The sequence below is a fragment of the Drosophila tropicalis genome, unplaced genomic scaffold, assembly GCF_018151085.1.
Source record: "Drosophila tropicalis isolate 14030-0801.00 unplaced genomic scaffold, ASM1815108v1 contig_3, whole genome shotgun sequence".
In the NCBI taxonomy this organism is placed as follows: Eukaryota; Metazoa; Arthropoda; class Insecta; order Diptera; family Drosophilidae; genus Drosophila; species Drosophila tropicalis.
In genome coordinates, this window is record NW_027172753.1 from 862588 (window position 1) to 885463 (window position 22876).

General features: G+C 35.8%; 1 protein-coding gene across 1 annotated transcript in view; it reads right to left on the reverse strand.

Annotated features, from left to right (window-relative positions):
- Positions 1–2300: 2300 nt before the first annotated feature.
- The window catches only part of LOC137572278 (neurogenic protein mastermind), a 28093-nt gene continuing 7517 nt past the window's right edge, over positions 2301–22876 (reverse strand). The window contains 3 exon segments of the mRNA XM_068284025.1: positions 2301–5295; positions 5297–6211; positions 19322–20466. Coding sequence (XP_068140126.1) covers positions 4885–5295; positions 5297–6211; positions 19322–20206 — 2211 coding nt within the window. The 5' untranslated portion in view covers positions 20207–20466 and the 3' untranslated portion in view covers positions 2301–4884.

Here is a 22876-nt window from a genome sequence, read left to right on the forward strand (position 1 = left end):
GCTAAAATGTAAACTTCTATATACTACAGGAATTTTATATTAGATTTGATTATTATTATTCATTTCCTAGTTTACTATAATTGTTATAATATTCACCAAGATCGGATGACTATATCATAGAGACGTATGCAAACTAGGAAATTAACTTACTCACATGCAAAGTCGAAGTAAATTTACTAAAGATATTCGAATATACAGCAGCGGCTACGAATTTATATACAATAGAATCGTCTTTGTATTCTGAAGACATACTTAACGAAGGCCCTTTCAGATAAGTTTGTATTGGGACCAACTCAACACCGGACCGACGTTATAAGCGGAGTCGTTATAACCGGATTCTACTGTATATTGGTTTTTAAAATTATGAGCCACTGTGAAAAATTAGTAAACGATGTTTTAACAATTCTCATTCGTAATTTTGTGAACACAGCTGTTCAGTTTAATGTTTAATAAGAAATTTTGTCTAAAGGAATGAGTCAGGAAAATGTTATATATACATACATAGTGAATCAAGCGTGTTCTTGTATTCGACTCTAATAATTTTGTCCGAAATGGATTTGAGACCTGTTTTCGCCTAAGTAATGACAGTTATTGTTAGGACTAGAATCAAATTAGTTTTAAAAGCATTTACAAACTAAAAAAACTAGAAATTTTTATAATTATATTGCGGTTTCAAAAATTTATGTAAAGACAACACCAAAAGGTAAGCAGGTTGTCTTTATATCCTTTTAAAGAAACACTAATTGTAAGCTTTACCATCAGCAGACTTTGCTAAATGTTCTCTAGAATTTCAGTGGTCATATTATTAGCATTAAAACTTATTGGAAATTGCAAGGAAAATTATATGGAAACATCTCTCCGACTATATATATTTTTGATCACCAGACGAGACAACTTCAATTAGCCATGCCTGTCCCTCTGGATCAGAACAAACTCCTGCTAGACCCTAAGAGCTACAGAGCTAAAATGGCATGAGGGCTTCGATCGTTCACTTTTCATCGAGATCGTCATATAAACATACATATAATGAAATGGCATGCTTCATTCGCCGGGTTGCTTCAGTTTAAGATTGTAGGGTTGACTTTGCTTGAATCCTTTTTCCATGATCTTGAGATTGACCACAGAGTAAGATACATTATTGAGGGATCCGGAAAGGAAGATCCGCTGGTTGGCCCCGCTCCAGGCTCCTTATATTGGTATTATCTATCGCCAGCTGGTTGGATAGGTATGAAAATGTTGCACTGGCTTGTGGAAACCCAAAGCTTAATGTCACACGTCCAAATTGTCTTTATAAAGAAGAAATTGGTTCTTGATGTGTACCAAAAAGCTAGTAGAGCTGTCGTAGTTATAACTAGATCAAGACAAAAAGAATTGACCAGCCTAAATTAAAAGATTTGATTTAAATTTCTAAAAGTTCTCTATTTGAACAGATAACTACCTACTATAAGCCTTGTAACTATAACATTGGCCGACATTTTTGAGGTCATTAAAAAGTGTTTTAAGTTCAATAGGTGCTGGAGGGTGCTGATCACGGCCCTGTACTTAGTTATTCCTTTGTTATAAGGCATAATATCTTACACTTTGGATATGGTTCTATGAGTAAAATTTGAACCAAAAAGTATGCTATATGAATTCCAAGAATTGTCTGCTTTTAAACTTTAAAGAGTTGTGGGAATTCACCGCATCTTACAAATTGTTTATTAGTTATATGTATCTGCAAACTAGAAATAGTTTTCTTACACGAAATATTCTAAAATCTGTTAAAAAAGTTGAAAATTTTTGTTTCAAACTATCTATAGTATACTTTTGGGAGACTCTTTTCCAACCCCAGATCTCCAGATTTCACAAAATCTAGACGTGATGGACAAATCCAAATATGCATTCAGAATCAGCGTACCCGAATTAGTTAAGATCACCTCTCAAGTTAACGATAGCAAAAATCATGTCAGCCTGTGTAATCAATCCTTTGGTTATTCAAAAACTGAGTTTTTAGCCTGCTTCAGGTCTTAATAATTTATAAGATTTTGAATCCAATGCAGCACAAAAGGTGGGCAGGATGTCTATTTAGCTAATTTCACCAAGTTTTATCATCAGCCGATTTTGCTAAAGAATCTAGAGTTAGTTATGTATAATGGCTTTACCATATCTTCAACGCTAAAAGTAGTTGGGAATTCAAACTACATGAAGCTAAAAAAGGACGAAAAAGCTTCCAAATTTCACCCCTTGTGCCCCTTTCGAGGAAATTTAACTAGTTACCATAAATTCTGTTCCCCCCTCATTGAAATAAAACACTTTTTCGATTTCATGCATTACAATGCTTGTCAGACAAATAGGTACACATTTATTTTATATTATATTTTACACTATACATTCACAAGACTAAATTTTGGTTTACTTTGCCATATACAAACACACACACACACAGTCATAGCACACACTCGCACACACAAACACAAGACATTTACATTTAAAATTCTTACTAATATTTTTATTACACAGAAATATTTTGCATTTAATTTACGATTTCTTGACTTTTGTTTTCTTCTGGACTTTTATTTTTTGTTTGCGTTCATTACTTCATTTAGTTATTTTTACAAAAATCTATTACTAATAAAAAAGATAAAAGCAGTTAGCAGCAAAAGCCGTAACCGTATTTCAAACGATATAAACTGCACAATCAACGTCAATGTACTTTATACTATGATCTCTTTCTCTCATTTAAAGTGACTAACTAGTTTTGCCCATAGTTTTGTTTTTTTAAATTAATTTAATATTTCCATTCGTTTTATGTTTTTTTTTTCTTCTTTGTTTTGCTTTGCATATATAAAAGAAATAAAACTACTTAAATATTATGCAAAAAAAAAAAAAAACAGAAACTAACAAAAAGAAGGGGGAAAAAACCAATAAAAAAACATATTTATATATACACAGAAAGAAAAATGATAATAATAATAATAATATTTAATTTAATAATATTTAAACATAATGTATTTTTCGTGTTTTGTTTTTTGTTTCAATTTACATGCTAGTGACGATAGACAATATTTTAGTTTATGTTTTTGTTTATATTTTATATATTTTATATATATTTTAGATTTATATAGGTAAAGTGTTTTTTGTTGTTGCTTTTTTGTTGGTTGGTTGGTTAGTAGTTGCTTTTTGTTTTGTTTTTTGTTGGTTGGTTTCAGTTGCCGTTGGTTGGGATTGATGACGACCAGACTTAAGTGACTAAGACCAAAAGAGAGAGATGACAACATAAAAGTTAGTTTACATTTGCTTCTCTCTCTTTCTTTTACTATATTTTTTGTTTTTTATTAAATAAGGTACATTGATTGATTTCTCTTTCTGTTCTAAAAAAAATCAAACTTGAGCTAATCTTTTCATTTAAATTTAGTTTCTTTCTTTCTTTCCAACGTGGAGCGCATGCGCAGAGTCTGAGCCTACTAAACGGAGATGGGCCGTTGGATTAGCTAATTAACTAGAACATTTTCCTTGGTGGACATCAGTGATGGGGTGAGAGGTCTTGGAAATCATGGCAAATGCATTTTTCATAATGCTTTTTCCCTGTTTTCATTATTATTAGTTTTGGTTTTTCTTGTTTGTTTGGGTTTGTTTCAATACCCTTGCAGATTATTCAATATTAACTTTTGTAGTTTCTTCTTGGAAATGATTTTGATTTAAATCGAATCGAAGAATCTGCTAGGCCAAGTTTTTGTTTTGTCGGTATGTATTTTGTTTGTGTTTGCTTGGTATATGTTTTTATTTGTTATGTATAAACTGTATTTTATAAGTAATACTGAGATTCTTGCCATTTTAGATGTCTCTCAGGTATAGGACGACGAACGACCCCCTCCCTTACTAATCCACACTAACTCTATTTAGTATGTATGTAGTATCAGCTATTTATGTATTGTATTTGTATTTTTATGGTAATATTGAAGTTTAAACTGTGGTTTCATTTTTCTTCTGTTCAGATTAGCAAGTAACTTTGGTTTTTCTTTGTTGTTCGAGATGGAAAGTCTCAAGTTTTGAATCTAATGCAGAGAAATATGGAAAAGTCGAAAACGATCAAAGTTTTGATCGCTTGAAAAAGAAAATCATTAAAAAACAAAAAATTAACAGTTATTTTTGAAAATCGTTTGTTCCTAATGAAAATTTCATTAACTAACTAAAAAGCAGACATATCAATCGTAAGATCTATTAATGTTTGTAAAGGAAATATCGAAAGATCGATAAAAATATCTTTCAGGCTTTGGAACTAAAGAATCGTTTGAAATATTGAAATGTGTATCAAAAAGTTTGATATTGTGAATGCATTTCAAGTGCTCTCTTTTCAATATCGAACTCAATATATCGATAAAAATGCAAATCTAAACGATAAACGATAACACTTTGAAGGACTTTTAACATTTCCACCTCATTCTAAGTACTTTAACTGTGATTTTTGTCTCATGTATGTAAGTAACACTGCCCCTGCGACTGTCTCCATTCAATGGCTTTTGTACAACGTGTGTGTGTGTGTGTGTGTGTGTGTGTGTGTGTGTGTGTGTGTGGGTGTAAGTGTGTGTGTGTATTGAAAAATACCTAAAAGTAAATTGTACTGTTTGATTTTTGCTTTTCTTGACTATTCTTTCATTTGTTTTTGTTTTGTGTATGTTTTTACAATGGAATTTCGTTGCGTTTGTTGTTTGCCAAATGCCAAGCCAATGCTAGACCACTGCCACCTGTTGCCCCCCCAATTGCACCTCTGCCGATACCCATCATTCCCACACCCACACCCAAGCCCAATCCCCCCCTAGCCATGCCCATTGCAGATGATGATGTTGTTGCTGTTCCTGCGGCTGTTGCGGCTGCTGCTGTCCACTTTCTGAGGCGCCACTGTTGTCACTTGGGCTGGATGCGTGCCGTTCGTTCCAGCTCATTGAATTGGCCATAGTAGAGGACTTCGCTGATCAATTTCTCAGCAATGATCCTTTGCGTTCGATCCATGGTGCGTAATTTCATTGAGACATTCGAACCAATAAAATCACAATCATCCCGTTGAAGACTTTCGGCATACAGAGCCGCTGCCGCAGCTCTGGCATCCTGGGCGGATACACTGCTCTTGATGTGGCCAGGACTGGCAGCCGATTCGGTTGCCTCATCGTTCATCAAGTCATCGTTGTCATTGTCGCCATCGGATACACTCTCTCTGGAGTTGAGCAGGGAAGTCATCAGCATGTGACCAGCACTTGTGGCCGCTGTCAGTTTACGCATATTCAATGGCATGGCAGCCGTTGCTGCTCCGGAGGCTGCCGATGTAACCGAGGCGGATGATGGGGGGCAAAGCAAAGGCATTTACAAAATTCGCCTTGGCCTGGGCCACTCTCAAATCCTGGGCCATGTCCCGCTCTTCGCCAGCTGAACTGTACGAGAGATGGGATTCGGGCGGCGGTGGCGGTGCCGGCCCAGTGACATTCGGGGCATGGAAATAGTCTACTAGCTCTTGTTTAATGTCCATATCATCTTGGCGTTGGCCCAAATGATGCGAATGATGATGCGGCGTATGATGATGATGATGGAGCTGCTCGTGCGCCTGTCTCGGCGTTGAGGAACGTCCGCCACGTCCTGGACTCGAGGAGGAGAGATTTAAATGATTCTTATGGGCCTCATGCATATTCGTATTGGGTATAGGACTAGAGCCGGCCTCACTTAAAGCAGGTAAATCATTGGGCTCATGACTGCTGCCACCGCCAGCTGAGCCACCTCCCACTCCCCTCTCCCCACCGCCAATCACAGCATCTCCTGTTGTGGCACCACCAATGCGTTCGATATTATTATTGATGGGCGAACGACGTTCAACTTTGGCTTCCAAATGACCTAAAGCCGCTGCAGCTGCTGCATCTTCCTTTATACTTGTATCCTCATTATCGGAGGTATCCATGGTCTTGTGTGGACTTGGTTGGAATTCACTGCTACTGCTGCCACCGCCGCCACCAGGATACGGAGTACTTGCCGCATTGCCGTACGTCATTGGCAGGGGAACTCTCAGTTGTTGTTGCTGCTGCTGGGAGGAGGAACCACCACGATCGCTTCCTGTTGCCGATCCGCCTCCGCCACCGCCGCCGCTTCCACCGCTACCTCCTCCTATCGGTGGTGAGTATTGACCCGTTGTGTTCCAACTGTCCAATGTCTGGCCGCCTGCTATCAGCATGGGTATGCTGAGTCCCATCTGAAAGTAGACGAGAATGATAAGAATTTCAATCATTTTTGGTTGTTCAAAGTTCATAATGTAATTTTTTTAAAACTCATCATTATGACGCAGTTTAAAAAGGTTTGCCCCCCTCCATCCACAAACACACTACACACTCTCTCTCACACACACACACTGCGGTTGGAGATAAGGTAAACCCAATAAAATATATAGTCTACAATGAGTAAGTGGTACATATCACGTTTTTCCACAATAGTTCTTTATCGCTTACGTGGTCGAAAACGAATGTTTGTTAGATAGGTCGGTCTACATACATATGTACATATTTACGTCCTCGTGCTTTGGCCATATCTATGTTATCTTTTGGTTTCAAACTTGCAATCTGATTTCATCATTTAATGAAAGAATATCTATTTTAAGTTCTTATCTAGACATAAGTATGTATATTTAGTTTTTTGTCCAATCATCCTTCTTGCGGGGACTACATAATATGTTTTATATACATATCATCCAAAATGATTTTCATTTGTCCCACTTAAAGAAATAACTTCTTGAACGACCTTCTCCCTATGAAAGTATGACTTTGTAGAACTTACCAAACGGAAAGTCTGGGTAAATAGATGATAAACATTTATTAATTTACCAAATCATTCGGGAATATCACAAATCTAGCAAGAATCGTTATTTGAGAACTATCTAAGGAATCATCATGACATTATTTTAGCAAATCTTTCCCCAATAAAACTAAAATATAATACATAAATCTAACGATGAAAAGTGACCAAATTTTTATACCATACACCCATAGGGTGACATTTCAATATACCATTGTATATTAAAGTCGCCAATATGTATGTAACAGGCAGAAGGAAGCTTTTCCGACCCCATAAAGTATATATATTCTTGATCAGTATCGACAGCCGCGCCGATCTAGCTATGTCCGTCTGTATGAACGCCTAAATCTCGGCGACTTTAAGGTATAGAACTATCAAATTTGGTATGTAGGTTCGTGTAGTATGAAAAGTGAACGAGTTTATTTCAAATTTTTGCCACGCCAAATTCCGCCCCGCGAATCAAAAAAACTCGATTTTGTCCCGTAGTTTTCTACTTTTTGACATCAATTTATACTAAGAATGTGATTTTAAAGAATCATTCAGAACCATCAATTCATAGTTTTTCGTTTTATTAATTACAAGAAAATTAGAAATATTTCATTGATTCATTAAACATATCTATAGACTTTTATTTCAAAAATGATTATAGAAGTTACGTTGCCAAAATAAGACAAATTTTGGGATAAAATGAAAACTAAAACACAAACTAATAGATATTAACCATAATAACAAAGTTATTAAACATAACTTATTTTTTTGGCTTTCTACTTATAAAGTTGACGTCAACCTTTTGAAATGCATTTGTTGTTAATTTGGATATTTGTATAACATTCCGAAAATGTCAGCGAGCTTAAAGCGAGGACACGCGCATTCCACCAGATCGGTCAACCAACTTCCCCTCACCGCCGCAGTTGTTATTTATTTTGTTAAAGCATAAATTATTTTAATATAAAAAACAAAAAACAAAAAGCTAATAATGGTAATGGTGATGACATAAATAATAATTATTTGTTGCTAATAATCACAGACAAAGGAGTAGCCGTTTATAAGATACCCTACACCTACATAGAGCTTGTACTTAACTTTTCGTTAATGATGTACCCCAAAAAGATCCATGTCCATTAGTTATTAATCATATGAACACTATTTATCTGGAAGTTCATGTATTATTAACTATAATCTTGAATAATGAATAATAATGATTTTAGATCTAAAAGGGATATCCAAATGACAGATCCAAGATGACCAAGATGATGTTTTATGATACAAAATCCGTTTCAATTATACAACTTTTTTAGAAAAATAAAGCGATCGAGGACATGTCGCCTGTTATAAGTTAAAAAACATTGGAAACAAGGATACTGAATACAGTATAACGGGGAGCATAGCGCAAGTAATTAGTTATTGTTATTTTAAGTATAGAAAATAGTTGTAAACTATCAACATAACCATATTTTACAAGCACTTTCAACTAAGGTCTTCGGCTTAGACGAAAACTACATCCATACACTAGCCTGGAATTCGAACCCGGATTTTCGTTGTTCAAAGTAAATAGTATTGAAGTAATTGTGAAGTAATTAAATTTTGTATAAACAAATAAATTTGGAATATTATTTCCTTCGAATCTTTTCAATAAACAATCTTAGAATTTCCAAATAGTTCTAGGGTTTCCAAAGGTCAAGTTCTTTATGATCATTGGCAAAGCTTAAATTTTTTTGTATTTAATATTCCCGTTCTTATCCAAAATATTAAGAAATGTGTGTATGTATGTATGTATATACAGTGCCGCTCAACTGAATAGGTTTGAAAAATATATCTTCTATTTTTTCTTCTCTCTTTGTTCCTATGGCATTTTTTCCTTCTCTCTTTTTTGTTTTGAACTCTCATTTGGTTACCCATAATATGACAAAAAAAATGTAACGGGTTCTATGCAACGGTAATTCAGAATTTTGCTTTCATCGTGAAATTCGCTGAATGTGTGGTCTATTTTTAGCTCATCTGATTAGGTTTGACAACTTTGACTTCACTTTTTGACTCACTGCGTGATTGAAAACACATAATTTCTTTGGTGTACTTAAATTTAAAGTAATTGCTACCACTTTTTATAAATATGGGTCGCGGAAAATCTTTAACCGATTTTGAAAAAGGTCAAATTAAAGGCTATATTGAATCTGGCCTAAAACATAATGAAATAGGAAAGAAAATTGGTCGAAGCCAAAACGTGGTAAGCAATTTTCTTCGTAATGAAGCAAATTACGGGAAAAAAAATGAAAGGAGGAAAAAAATATGCTACAACGGCATCAGAGAGGCGTCTAATCCTTCGAACTGCTTCGAATTCCCACCTCTCTGCCAGTAAAATCAGGGATGAATGCGGTGTAAATGCTAGTTTGGCAACGGTAAAGAGTTATTCGGAATGCTAAACACTTAAAGAGATTAAAAATAAAAAAAAAACCTCCTCTTAATGATGTACGAAAGGAAGCACGACTTCGATTTGCCCGGGATCACATGACTTGGAACAAGGAGTGGAAGGCTGTGGTCTTCTCCGACGAAAAAAAGTTCAATCTCGACGGACCGGACGGCTATAACTATTATTTTCACGATATGAGAAAAGAGGAATGCTTTTTGAGTCGTCATCACTCCTGTAAAGGAGGCGTAATGGTTTGGGGAGCCATATCGTTCTATGGAACTTGTGAGCTGCAGTTTGTTTCATCAAAGATGAATGCGAATGTCTACAAGACTGTGCTCCAAAAGGCTTTTCCCCAGTTTTCCGAAATTTTTGGACCTATTCAATGGACATACCAACAAGACAACGCCCCTATCCATACAGCCCGGGTGACAAAACAGTGGATTAAGGACCAGAATGTCAACTTGCTCGAGTGGCCGCCATACTCCCCAGACATAAATATTATAGAAAACATTTGGGGACTTTTATCCAGGAGAGTGTATGAAGGGGGAAGACAATTTCAAGACTCGGCGACCCTGGTTGAAGCGATCAAAAAAGCCTGGTCAACTATTTCACTGAGTGAAATTGAAAAATATTACGATTCCTTATCAACTCGAATGTTTGAAATAATTATGAATAAGGGTGGTCATACCAAATATTAAATAATGCAGAAATAGTGTCTTTTATTATTTAAGTTAGCAAGTGCCATGAAATATTGCTGTGAATAATTTTTTTTTATAGTTTTGTTGGTCAAACCTATTCACTTGAGCCAAAAAAAGTGTAGATTTTCAGTTATGTTTTTGAAAATATAATAAAAAAAATTTAAAAACCGAACCCAAAAGAAAAAAAAACGTTTGTATTTTATAAATAATTAATTGTTTCACTTAACAAAAATTATTTGGTTCAAATCCGAGTCCTCGTTATAAAGATATTAAGTTCTAAGTTTAAAAATTAAGTCAAACCTATTCAGTTGAGCGGCACTGTACAGGGTGTCATAAATCTGTTTGTTTAAAGCTAACCAAAAATTCTGCTCACATTTGTCTGTGTTGTTTGTGTTGGAGCGGCGTCATGTCTGTTGTGAAGTCGCCGATTGTTGTTGTAATGCATTTTGTTTTGTGTTTTGGAATGATTTGGTTTTGTAGACTTTTCAACAAATAACTTATTAGTGTTTATTTTTTCGAAATATTTTCCACCGGATTTTTGAATTTCGTTGTTGTTGCGACAACGACGACAACGCAAAGCGAACTCAAATGTTGGCCGAAAATATTCTAGCGGCGTAGTAAAATTTGAAAGGGAGAGACAGAGAGAGAGAGAGATTGAGTGAGGCCGCATAAGAGAGTGGGAGAGTTCGACGTGTGTGTGTGTGTGTGGGGGGGGGGAGAGCCGTCATAACGGCACATAGCCAGAGCAGCCAGCTAGCTATCACTGACTTCTGAGGACAATTCGCAAATGTCAGCAGCGCAGCAGCAGCAAAAGTTTGAGAGAGCAAGTGCGATCGGCCAAAGAGAGCGTTGGCGAGAGAGTGTGAGAGAGAAGCGCCTCTGTCGGCATTTGCATTAACCTACCCCACGTTAAGATCGTGGGGCCACACACACAAAAAAAAACAAAAACGCAAATGTTAATGTGGTCAGGCGGCGACGCGAAGATCAAAGCTTGCCCCCCACCTCCTTCAAAAAAATAAAATAAAAGCTCTACCAACAAAAACGATCTACACTCTCTCTCTCTCTTGTTTTGTTTTGTTTGCCTCTTGTCTGTCTCCGTTTTATGGCGCCTAGAACTTTCCATCAAAAAGCATTGACAAAAAAAGAAACAACAAGATGGTGAAACAAATCAACCGACTAGGCGAATCTCGAATACCCTTTGGGTGTAAAGAATGAACAACAAATTGTATACATACATATGTATACAAACTTCAACGGGCAAAAGAATTTAAGGATTTTTGAGAGTATATTCGGCACTTTGATACAAATTGCCTCCAGCCACTAATATACCCAACTTGAGACATTAATAATCAAGCGTTTTTGTTTTCTGTTATTGTTGCCATCGTTGGTTGTTTTTAAGTCTCGCCTTCTCGCCTACTGATTCCTCCCCCTCCTTACCAACAATACGTCACCTCATTCTCACCCCCCATTTAGGAGCCCCCTCTCCTACTGTTGTTTTTGTTGTTATAGCTGCAGCTGCTTTGTTGTTTACGCATTCAGTGCGGCAGCTAACTACATACATACATATGTGTGTGTTTGTGTATGTATGCGTGTTTGCATGTCTGTATTATTATTTTGTTAAGGCAAATAAAATAAAACAGACAGAGAAATGAACTCTCTCCTTTTCTCTCGCTCACTGTCTTTGTGTGTATGTGTGTGTGTGTGTGTGCAACTGAAAAATGTAAACAAACTGATTATCATCCAATCCAATGAATAAATAACACACTACAACTGCAAACATTCATATACACAAATATAGCTACACACATAGAAAACTATGCGCCAACGTTTTACTCCTTTTGGCACGAATGTCGCTGCTGCTGACGCTGACGCATCTGTTACAGCGCTGCTGCTGAGGCGCCAACTTCATCGTCGCTAGCGAAAAGCACGCAAATTTGAAAACTGCATACAAAACTAATACGAAATTTCATAGGTTAAGTCAAGGTAACAACTTCAAGATACTCTATGTCAAGTACCTCAACCTTTTTCGGGGAGTCCCCCGATTTATCAGATGTTTCAATGTAACTTTTTGTACAAGTTTTCTGTAAAAGCCGAGAAACCGACCGAAAAAAATATTGTTAAATTTAAAACATTCAATCAACCCAAAAAGTAAACATTTTGGACGACACACTTTTCAGTTTATGCGTGATATCCTACAAAAACCCTACATAAACCATTAAGAACCCATTAATAATTTGCCTATGTATAATAAACTTGGACCCCGGTTATCCACACCGCCTTTCCAAAATAGCGTTTTGGTCATTTTCCGTGAAGATCCTGACCGTCACCAACGAGGTGACGGGGTACTGTTGTACCCCGATTATCCCGCCCTTGGATTACCAAACACTCCGAATATAAGACGAAAAAATACTGGATTGAACGGGTAACTCTTCGTTAATAGTAGTTTATCCATATTATCCGAAGTTTTGCTTATTCCAGTTTTTTCTTTTCACATAATCACGACAAAGAAGAATTTCTGGCAGAAATTATCACTGACTTAGTCGAAATAGTTTTCCACTAAGATTTTGCTAGATTATAATTAAGCAGTGAAAATAAGTACAAATACTTGTGAAAAAAAACACTTGATTGTAATTCCATGATACCTTAATTGTTATAATTAATACAGAGTATTATAATATCAACAACAAAAACTGCTGCACTAATATTAATGAAAAGTGCATAAAAAACCGCAAGCGCAAACGTCAACGTTGACTTTGACGTTAGTTTTAACGTCACATTGTCGCGTAAATGTAAATGTGAATGAGCGGGCAATAGCAGAGAGCAATAGTGCACCTCCTGCCCTCCGCCCGCATACCTCTTACTCCACTCCTCTTTCCCTAATTCTAATCACTTAGCTGTTTGGGGGATTTACCAGGCAATGGGGAAGTTTTAGAGTAATTACAGTGGAATAAAACTCAGGCAAACAGGTTCCCAAACACACTATTCTCAATCGAATTGTGGAATATTATTTTGTCAAGAAATTTTTTCAAAATTCCACAGTAATTAAAATAAGTTTAAAATATCACAATTGCATTAGTAATGGAAAAACATTCCACGTGTTGCGACCTCACATAGAGGAAAGTCTACTCATTCAACTTTTTGAGAGTTTATTTACAAAAGTTTACCTGTATAGAAAGAATAATGCTTTACTGTATTTAAATTTATTAAAAACATTAAATTTTGTAAATATTATAGTAATTTTAAGTCTTTTTAAGCCTTTTGTATTGATTTTGATATACCGTTAACCTCTTTTCTAGGTCAATTCTATGTAGTATCAGATTTTTTTTTGTATCTCTGTGCCAGGGCTAAGTTATTGTTAGCCTTTTCATGTCGCTTTTAGTTGTTTTCTTTTACTGTTGTTTTGCTGGAATCACCTTTTTCACCTATATCTCTATGTATGTATGCAAGTAGTTCAATCTTCTTCCTGTTCTATATCCACAGCAAATACCGCCCACACATTTCTACCTCTCACATTCACAACAAGAAAAAAGAACAAAACAAAAGGATTAAGAAAACTTTGACGACGTTGAACTTTGTATACTCTTTTGCAGTTGCATTTTGTGCAAGTCATTCTTATATAGTCAATGTTAAATGGAAGCATTTTGCTTCTGTTTTTTTAAACGATCGATTGTTAATATTTGGCATATGAATATAGATTACGAGAGATTAAAAATAGTGGTATAATAGAGTAAAGGTTTAAATTCGACAGGTTGTCCGCTATTTATAGGTCAAGTAAGGTTAAACTGGGGAATCTCAACCCTAAGAGGTAATTAAGGGGTTATATGTATGTGGATAAGGATTTAGGACGTACACTCATGGCCAAATTAATAGGTGTGAGTCTGTCGATTCGAGAACCGTCAGGATAAAAAATATGTGGCAAGTTTACCAAATGTTCAGTGTATGGTTTATACCCTGACTAATATGTTTTTGTGAACTTCCTGTCAAAGTAAACGAACTCATGTGGCAAGGGTATGAAACAGAGATTCTTGCATAACTTTGACAACAACAAACTTCGCCCCTAACTAAAACCTTAGTACACCACACACACATCCCATACCGACCTACCCCCTCCCACTTTTTAGTTGCAACGCGAAACCGAAAAACTGCGCACACGACTCTAAACAACTTTGCAATGAATGAGTAAACAAAAACAAACGTCGACGTCGTCGGCCGCTGCCGCTGCTGCTGTTTATTTGCCTTGCACTTTTCATTCGGCTGCAGTCGCAGCAGGAGGTTCGTATAAGGAGAGGAGGAGGAGCCGAGAAATGCGGTGTAGGGGAAAGTGTGTGTGTGTGTGTCTGGGGAAGAGGGAGTTAGGCATGGCAAAGAGAAAACAAAACAACATGAATTACAACAGCGACAGCTACTGTTGAGGCACCGAGTGGGGGTGGGGGAGGCTTTCGGAGTAGTGAGTTGAGGTGGCAACTTGGTAGAGTGCGTGTGGCGTCGACCGCAGCATTGTGGGGCATAGTTTTCGTCTTCTTCTTCATGTTGTTGTTGTTATTATTGCTGCTGCTGTTCACTTGTCTTGGAGAAAATGCCGCAGAGCAAAACAATTGCAAAATATGAACAAAAAATACGTATGTTCATACTTGCATACACAGACACACATACATAAATACATAACAAAAGAAAAAGGATGGAATATGAAGGCGGTGGGGGGTGGGCGGTGGGTGGCGGCAACGGTACCCAGGTGGGCGTGTATGGCATCACACGCAAATAATAATAACGAAGAGAAAAACAAAAAGATTCCAAAATCAAAGCGAAGAACACAATACAAGTAAAAATTCCATACGTTTTATCAAAATTCCAATCTTGAGATACTCTTTCTCTCTCTGAGCGAAACTGATAGATAGCAAGGCGATCATTCAAAGCATATAAAAGGCGAAATTATCTTTTATCTGAAATTTAAAGGTAACCCGGTGTTAGATTCAGCATAAACGTAATTCTTGTCCTCACTCTAATCATATTTCAATATTACACTTACTAAATGTTTCAATTTAAATTGTTATTGAAAGAAAATAACATAAAATGCATCAAAACTTTTACTAAAACTTCAAAATTCACCAGTATTTGTTTGTGATTTGGGTTCAAATAAAATTAAAAGAAAGTAAAAAAAAGCGAAAACGAATGGAGACGCCTAAAATGTCAAAACTTAAACGCTTTGGTCACACTGGACAGCTCTTTAAAGCTGTATATACGGGGTTTCCCCTGTTTCGTTGGTCATTATGGGAGATCCGCTGTATATCGATAACATTTCATATCAAAAATCAACTGTGGGCTTAATTGCAAACCTTATATCCTATATAATTGAGAAATACGAATCATATAAATTAGTTTCATGCAGTTATACACTAAGCGTCATCAGGATAGCACACTTCTGTAATTAATAATTTTCGCTAATTTATTTTTAAAAAAAATTGTAATTATTGAAAACCCAATTGACAACCAAATTATACAGGAAATAATATTTTTGTATATTCACATTTTTTAAAATAATTGTTGTATCAAATCAACTGAGAAATTGACTACCAAATTAAGTCACCAGGTTAGCACAATTTGCAATATTTACATTTTTTTCACTTTTCTAAACAAAATATTTCTTTTTTTATGAATGTGTTCATAAATTTGTGTAATATTTTAAAATATTAATAATGAGTTGAACCTCCTTTATTGTGGATGACCTCATAGATCCGATTGGGCAGCGAATCGTACAAATTTGCGATATAATTCAATAAAATGGATGACCAAGCGCTTTGTATCCCTTGAATCAAATCCTTATTTGTGGAATACTTTCTTTTAGATTCGTAAACTTAAAACATATTAGGGGTACATTGTGAATTTTAACTACAACCAAGTTAGAAGCACTCATATTGCGCTTATGAAGGTGTGCTATCCTGATGACGCGCAGTGTATAAAAGGATAAAAAGGGCTACTAAGAGTAAAAGAAAGGGTAAAAATTAAAGACTACTGTGAGCTGCGTGACGCAGTGTAATTAAAATATAGACAATCAGGTGACAAAAGTTTCAATATATCTAGTACAAAAGTAAAAAAACATTCCATAATTTCATATTCATGATGGAAATGAAGAAATTTCATGTCGAACCTCTCGAGTGTACAGAAATCCTTATAGGAATTTTATTTTATTTTAAAATCCTTTATTTAGAAAGAAGCACAAAAGTTTTCATAAAATATTAGAAACCCGGAACGTCAATTGGCATACAAATTGTTCAGAAATTGTTATATAAATCGGATATTTACCTAGAAAATAGGTGAAATTCGTTGCTACAACAACAACAATAACAATGAGTGAAAAAAAACAAAGCTAAAACTTGCACAAAACAAGTTACACACACACACACACACCGACAAAAAACATACGCATCCTTTTCGAAGGCGATGCCAAGTTTTCCTTCTCATATGTATTATTATTTTTTGGTGCACAAATATTTCATTTATTTTATAAAAACAATAGCATATAAAAGGTAAAGAAAAATAGCAGCAGCCGCAACCAACCAGCAACAAAAACAACAAGAAATGTTGTTTTGATAAGTCTCTGACAAACAACATGAACAACGACAACAAAAAGGAACAAGTGGGGAAAAAAACTATAACAACGAAACTCAAAGCTAAAACAAAAGCTTCAAACGAACGAATCGCAGCGATGGAGTAAATACATACATACGTAAGTGGGAGTGAAACGGAAGACAGAGAGACAGACCGATGTCCAACACTGGGCAAAACCACAGCAAAATAGGAAAAAAAGAAAAAAAAAAAAAAAACAAAAACGTCACCAAAAACCCAATGGCAAGTGCCTGGCCTGGCCTGGTCCGAACATTTCGCCGTGCAAAACAAACATTTCATCACACAAACAAAAATCCCCTCAATTATAATGACAGCACCGACATTGAGATACCCTACGACCAGGATTTTGAAAACATTTAATAACAAATTTTTCTTTTCTCTAGGATTTTTTGGGACAAATCTATTGAATCAATTGTATTCTTTTTTCAATCCTCTATAAAATATTTATTTTTAAGAAATGGAATCTTCTATCTGTTTTTTTTTTTTTTTTTTTTTGTATTAAACAATTTTATTTTGAAGGGATAAGAAAATAATATTAAGAACCGATGGAAATTTAAGAATTATCAACTTAAAAATATAAAACGTCTAGATTAGAGATAATAGCTGCAAGTAAAGTGCTTCTATTCTCTAATATACTCTATTTATCACACACTTTTGAAGGGTATAAAAATAACAGCAATAACAACAACAACAATGCGACGAAATGTCAGCGCCAGCCTCCCCCATCCCCTTCTAAACCGTTGTCACCACTGTCTCAATACTACAACCCACCACACCGCCACCGCCAACACGCCCCTTAAGCACCCACAATGTGCTGTGCGACGACAACGCAAATAAAAACAATTTCATGTAGCAGCGGCCAATGCCTCACTCACTCACTCAAACACACACACACAAAGGTGAATTTCTAAGAAAAATTTATGCGTAAAATTTTAATTCTGTTTTGATCATCATCGACAATAACAAAAAGCCACACAAACAAACACACACCAAGTGAGAGAGAGACGCACACACACACAAAAAAAAAGAGAGAGTGAGTGAGAAAGAGAGAAAACAGCAAGTCATTTGCGCACATGTTTGTGCTCGCTCTCCCTCTCTCTCTCTCTGTGTGGTTAGGCACAGTTAGCTTTTACTTGTTTTGATTGAATTTAACACCAGAGTAGCCATAGGGTTCAAATAATGCCATGTAATAATGATCCAAAAATTGATAATACCGCCAAATAGATTAGATTTCATTTGAATGAATGAACTTGATTTTATACTGTAGAAGCAAGCCACTCTACAAACAATGTACAAATGAATCATGAAATAGACGAAACAACGTGTTGTCTGACTGAATCACACAGATACAAAATGCCAAGGAACTGAACGCCCCCCTCCTCCGCTTAACGACATTCTGCAAATCTTAAACAAGTCCCCATTCCATTTACCAAGGCAATTCTTTATGCTGTTAACGTAAATTCAACTGAAATAAGCGTAGTGACAACACTATAATCTCTCCAATTTGAAAATGTCAATTTTTAGTCAAATCCACAGACTCTACTCAAGTCTCCAAATGGAGAATGTCGAAGAAATGCATTTCACACAAATTGGAATGTAGAATTTAAGAATTTCGGTTCTATTCTACAAACTCTACACAAGTCTCCAATTAGAAAATGTCTCTAAAAAAATGTTTCGTATGTCAACTGTGCAAAATATACGACAATAAATTGAACTCTACGAACTCTACACGACTTTACATTGGCAACGTCTAAGTTACATATTTGGCATGTCAAGATAGATAATATAAATTTATCTACTATCTCTATAAATTAAATGCATATGCCTAAAATAAAAGCTGTAGAACTCTACAAATTTAAAAATTTAAGTAAATCTTCCAGCAAAAAGTCTACAAAAATATTAATTTGCTTAGTAGTTTTCTACTATGTCCATATCAAAACAGATCATAATTTATTTACATATATTTTATGTACTCTACACTAAAAATCTCAAAGCTGAGTATGTGATATATGTATGTAGATTAGAATTTTAATTGACTTTACAAATTTAACACATTTTTTCCAAATCTCATGGATATAGTGAACTATTCCATCAGCTCTACAATGTCTACACAAATCTCAAAACGAAACATGTCTAAGAAAAATATAAGGAAGAATCTTGTTGAAATCGGATCTGGAATCTGGATCTTCGACAAAAACTTTCCACAAATAAAACTTTGTTTTAAAACTCGAAAATTTGAAATTATAGTTTTCTACTATGATGAATGTCATATATAGATCATAATTAATTTATTTATGTATATTCCATCAACTCTACAAACTCTAAAAAAGTCCCCTGATTTAAAAATTTGCTTGAATCTTTAAAAGTTTTCTGAATCTTGTTCAAATCTACATAGAACTCAAGTTCAGCTTTCTCACAAAAACTCTCCACAAATCCGAATTTGCTCAAGTCTAAAAATTTTAATTTCAAATTTTGTACTGTGATATTCTAATCCAAACTTTAAATTTAAATTTAATGTAATCAGTTCAGCTCTCCCACAAAAACTCTCCACAAATACCAGTTTGCCTTGAAAATTTAGATTCTTTCCACCGTCTCTTTCTCTAGGGTTAATTTGAATATCAATTTCATTTATTTCTGCGTGTTCTTCTTGTTCGTAAGCTTGTATTGTCATCGGTAGCGATATCATACCGTACCGCCTTGTGCCCGGACCAGAAAAAAAAAACACACACACACACATTCGAGACACGATTACGCATTGGGTTTATTTTTTGGCCCGCTTACTCACCGCTCCAAAATATTTCAGCTCTTTGGTCTTCATGCGTCTACTGTGGATGGCGGGCTGTTGTTGTTGTTGTTGTGTCGATGTGGCTGCATTTGTGGCACCAACTCCACCTATACCAATGGGAGCACCACCATTCGCTGCCGCTGCAATTGTACTGTTCTCATAGGCCGCAGCCGCAACGGCAGCAGCTGCCAGGCCGTTGAGACCGTTATGCGAGGATGTAGAAACGGGATTGGTCACAATATTAGGACCAGAGGAACCACCACCACCTCCGCCAACTCCACTGCCGTTACCGCCGCCACTTGCACCACCGACGACGACTCCGCTTAGACTACCGCCGCCGGCCTCCATGAAATCGAATCGCTTGAAGGCATACCATTTGGACGGATTTGGCTGAATGCCCTGATAGATTTTCACAAACATTTTATGTTTCTCGCGACGATATTGGGTGAGAAGGACATTCATTTTACGCTCCACTTCGGCCTTACTGCAGCCGAAACGTTCGGCGATTTCCGACCAAGCACGAAATCGACATAGTTTATCCTTATATTTGGGATCGGCACGATTCCATAATTCTGTATGACAACGATACTGTTCGATAAGTTCCAGGGCATCATCATTGGTCCATTCCATGATTTTTGGTGAACTATCGCCGGCACTAGCTCCAGAACCGCCTCCGCCGTCTCCTCCACTGTCAGCACCACCACCTCCACTTCCTCCTCCACTGCCCCCCACACCCACCACAATTGCCGGCTGGCTGCTGTAGCTGGGCAGTGGAATTATATGATTGTGAAGATGTGGATGATGATGATGATGATGCGTTGTGTAGGGTGCACTATGGGCGGCTGCTGCTGCGGCGGCTACTACACTGGCCGGATTGAAGTTCATTTGCTGTCCTCCTCTCTCACTCTCTCTCTGTCTCACCCGCTTTCTTCTATATCCTATTTGATTTTTGGTGGGTTCTTGCGCTGAGATTTTCTCTATGTTTGATTGATTCTTATTTCTTTTATTACTTCGGAGGGTTTTTCTTTACTTTGTTTTCATTTCTTTTTGTATCTGTTCTGTGCTCAGGGAATGTCGCGCGAAATGCACTCAATCAACATCCTTTTCGTTTGATCTTGATCCTTTCTCATTTATAGCAACGTAAGCTGGAATAGAAAAAGAAAGAAAAAAAAGAAAAAAATTAAATTTTGAACTAAACTCTAATAATTTGCTATTAATTGGTAAACTTATGTAGCTAGTTTTTATACCATGCACCCAAATGGTGAAACGGTACATTATCCAAAATGTATGTAACAGGCAGAAGGAAGCTTTTCCGACACCATTAAGTGTACTATTTGATGCCGATCTAGCCATGTCCGTCTGTATGAACGCCTAGATCTTGGAGACTATAAGAGATACAACCACCAAATTTGGCATGTAGGCTCGTGTAGTATGTAAAGTGATTGAGTTTATTTCAAATTTTTGCCACGCCCATTTCCGCCCCCGCAATTTAAAAGAAGCGTTTATCTCAAAAACTATTCTAGCTAGAGACACCATATTTGATATGTATATTTGCTTAATAAATGCGCAAATTAGGTTTGTGTAAAAATTTTGCTACGCCAAATTCCGCCCCCGCAATTCGAAAAAACTCGAATATCTCCCGTAATTTTCTAATGAACTAGTTTTTATATGAAAATATGTATTTCCATACGAAAATCCATTAATTTCTTAAAGGACGGCATAAAATTTAACTACTTGCATCTGTTTTTGATCGTATATCATTTTTTGGCGGGCCAATATTAGTAAAGAGTTGCCCATTTTTTTAATTTTTTCTATAGAAGCGTACTGCTTCTAGATGGTGATTGTGCAAAAACGATCCCTGTTTAATTTTTTTAATGGCGTTTTCGTAAAACAATAAAATTAATAAAAATTAAATTTTTGGCGATTGCTCAAATGCACTTCGATCCAAAAATAATCAAAATATCAAAACAGTAATTAATTCGACTCATATTTCAAAATGTTGGACAAAAGCATCGAGATTTTAAAACTGTCAAACGAAATTTTTGTAACACCTTTTTTTGGTTGGTTGCAGATTCTTATCAATTTCTGTGACACCCTTGAATAATTCTAATTTATAATATTTCTAAGTGTTATAAAGTTACTCCAGTTAGTCCTTGACGACTACTGTCATTGATTATCGAACGTCCTGAACCAGACCCTTATCGAAATAAACTTAAAATTATATAATAATTAATGTATTTACATATATGTTTTCGTCCAAAACAGTTTTACAATAAATAAGAAACTAAAGAATTGATTATGATAAACATTAAAAGGACAGTGCATTCCTTGAAACTATTTAAGGTCAAACAAATCTGAACAAAGAGAGAAAAAGAAAGCTGGAGTATTTACAGAATGACTTTTGTTTGAATAATGTTGAAAGAAAATTTCTCCGAATATCTTTTATTATTTACATAACATTCAGGGCTTTTGATTTCATTGGAAACTGTTAATGAAAATAACTCCCACTTGTAAAACAAGAAGAAGAAGACTGACCATCTACCTGGTTACCATGGTCAGATGCTTGGTCAAATTCTAAAGTTATATTTCATTATTTTAACATACATATATTTGTGCATTTGTGTCTGACATGTGTAAATTAATATGCCAATGCAGCATTAGTTGATGTTACAAGAACAAGCAAAAAAAGTAAAATATTTAATTAATTAAGCAATTTTTTCTGCTCTGGCACGTCGAACAAAAGATATGTACGACTGTATATATACATATGTATGTATGTTGAAAACACGTGAACCCTATGTGGGTGGATGGAACTGTGTTGGCTGATTATGTTTTAGCCTTAGTTGTTGATTTCTTTTGTTCTATGCGCAGTCACTTTTTAGCTGGAAATTGTCGAAGAATGCTTACATATGTGGCTAGTTTGCAAATTTCATGGCTAAAGCCTTGGAATTCGAAAATTTAAAACAGAAACAAGAAGAAAAGTGAAAACTAAAAATCAGAGGGCCCAAGACCAAATGGGCATTCTAATAATAAGGGAAACAATCATTATGATTTTGAATTCTAATGATATTTCAATGGGACTACAATTGTGGATTCGAGATTTTCACAAAAGCGGAATATGGAAAGAATATATATGTATATAATATTCATAATATAACCTATTAATATACAGTAGAATCCGGTAATAGCAACGCTCAAAGGACCGACTATTTTCGTCTTTATATCCGTAAGACATACTAACGGAGGCCTTTTCTTATAAGTTTGTATTGGGACCAACCAATCACTCATCGAACTTTAGTTGCTATAACCTAACAGACATTATAGGCGGAGTCCTTATAACCGGATTCTACTGTATACATACATACATATATACAAATAATGATTACAAAGGGAGCAACCGAACTTCTTAATTCTCGGGTTCTCTTTACTGCTGACTTTTTGGACCTTTCTAAGACAACTTCACACGACTTCTGACTACTGTTGCATTGCACTCAGGATAAATTCCATGGCTAAAACCTTAAAATTCGGACGCTACCATTCATAAACTGCCCTGTT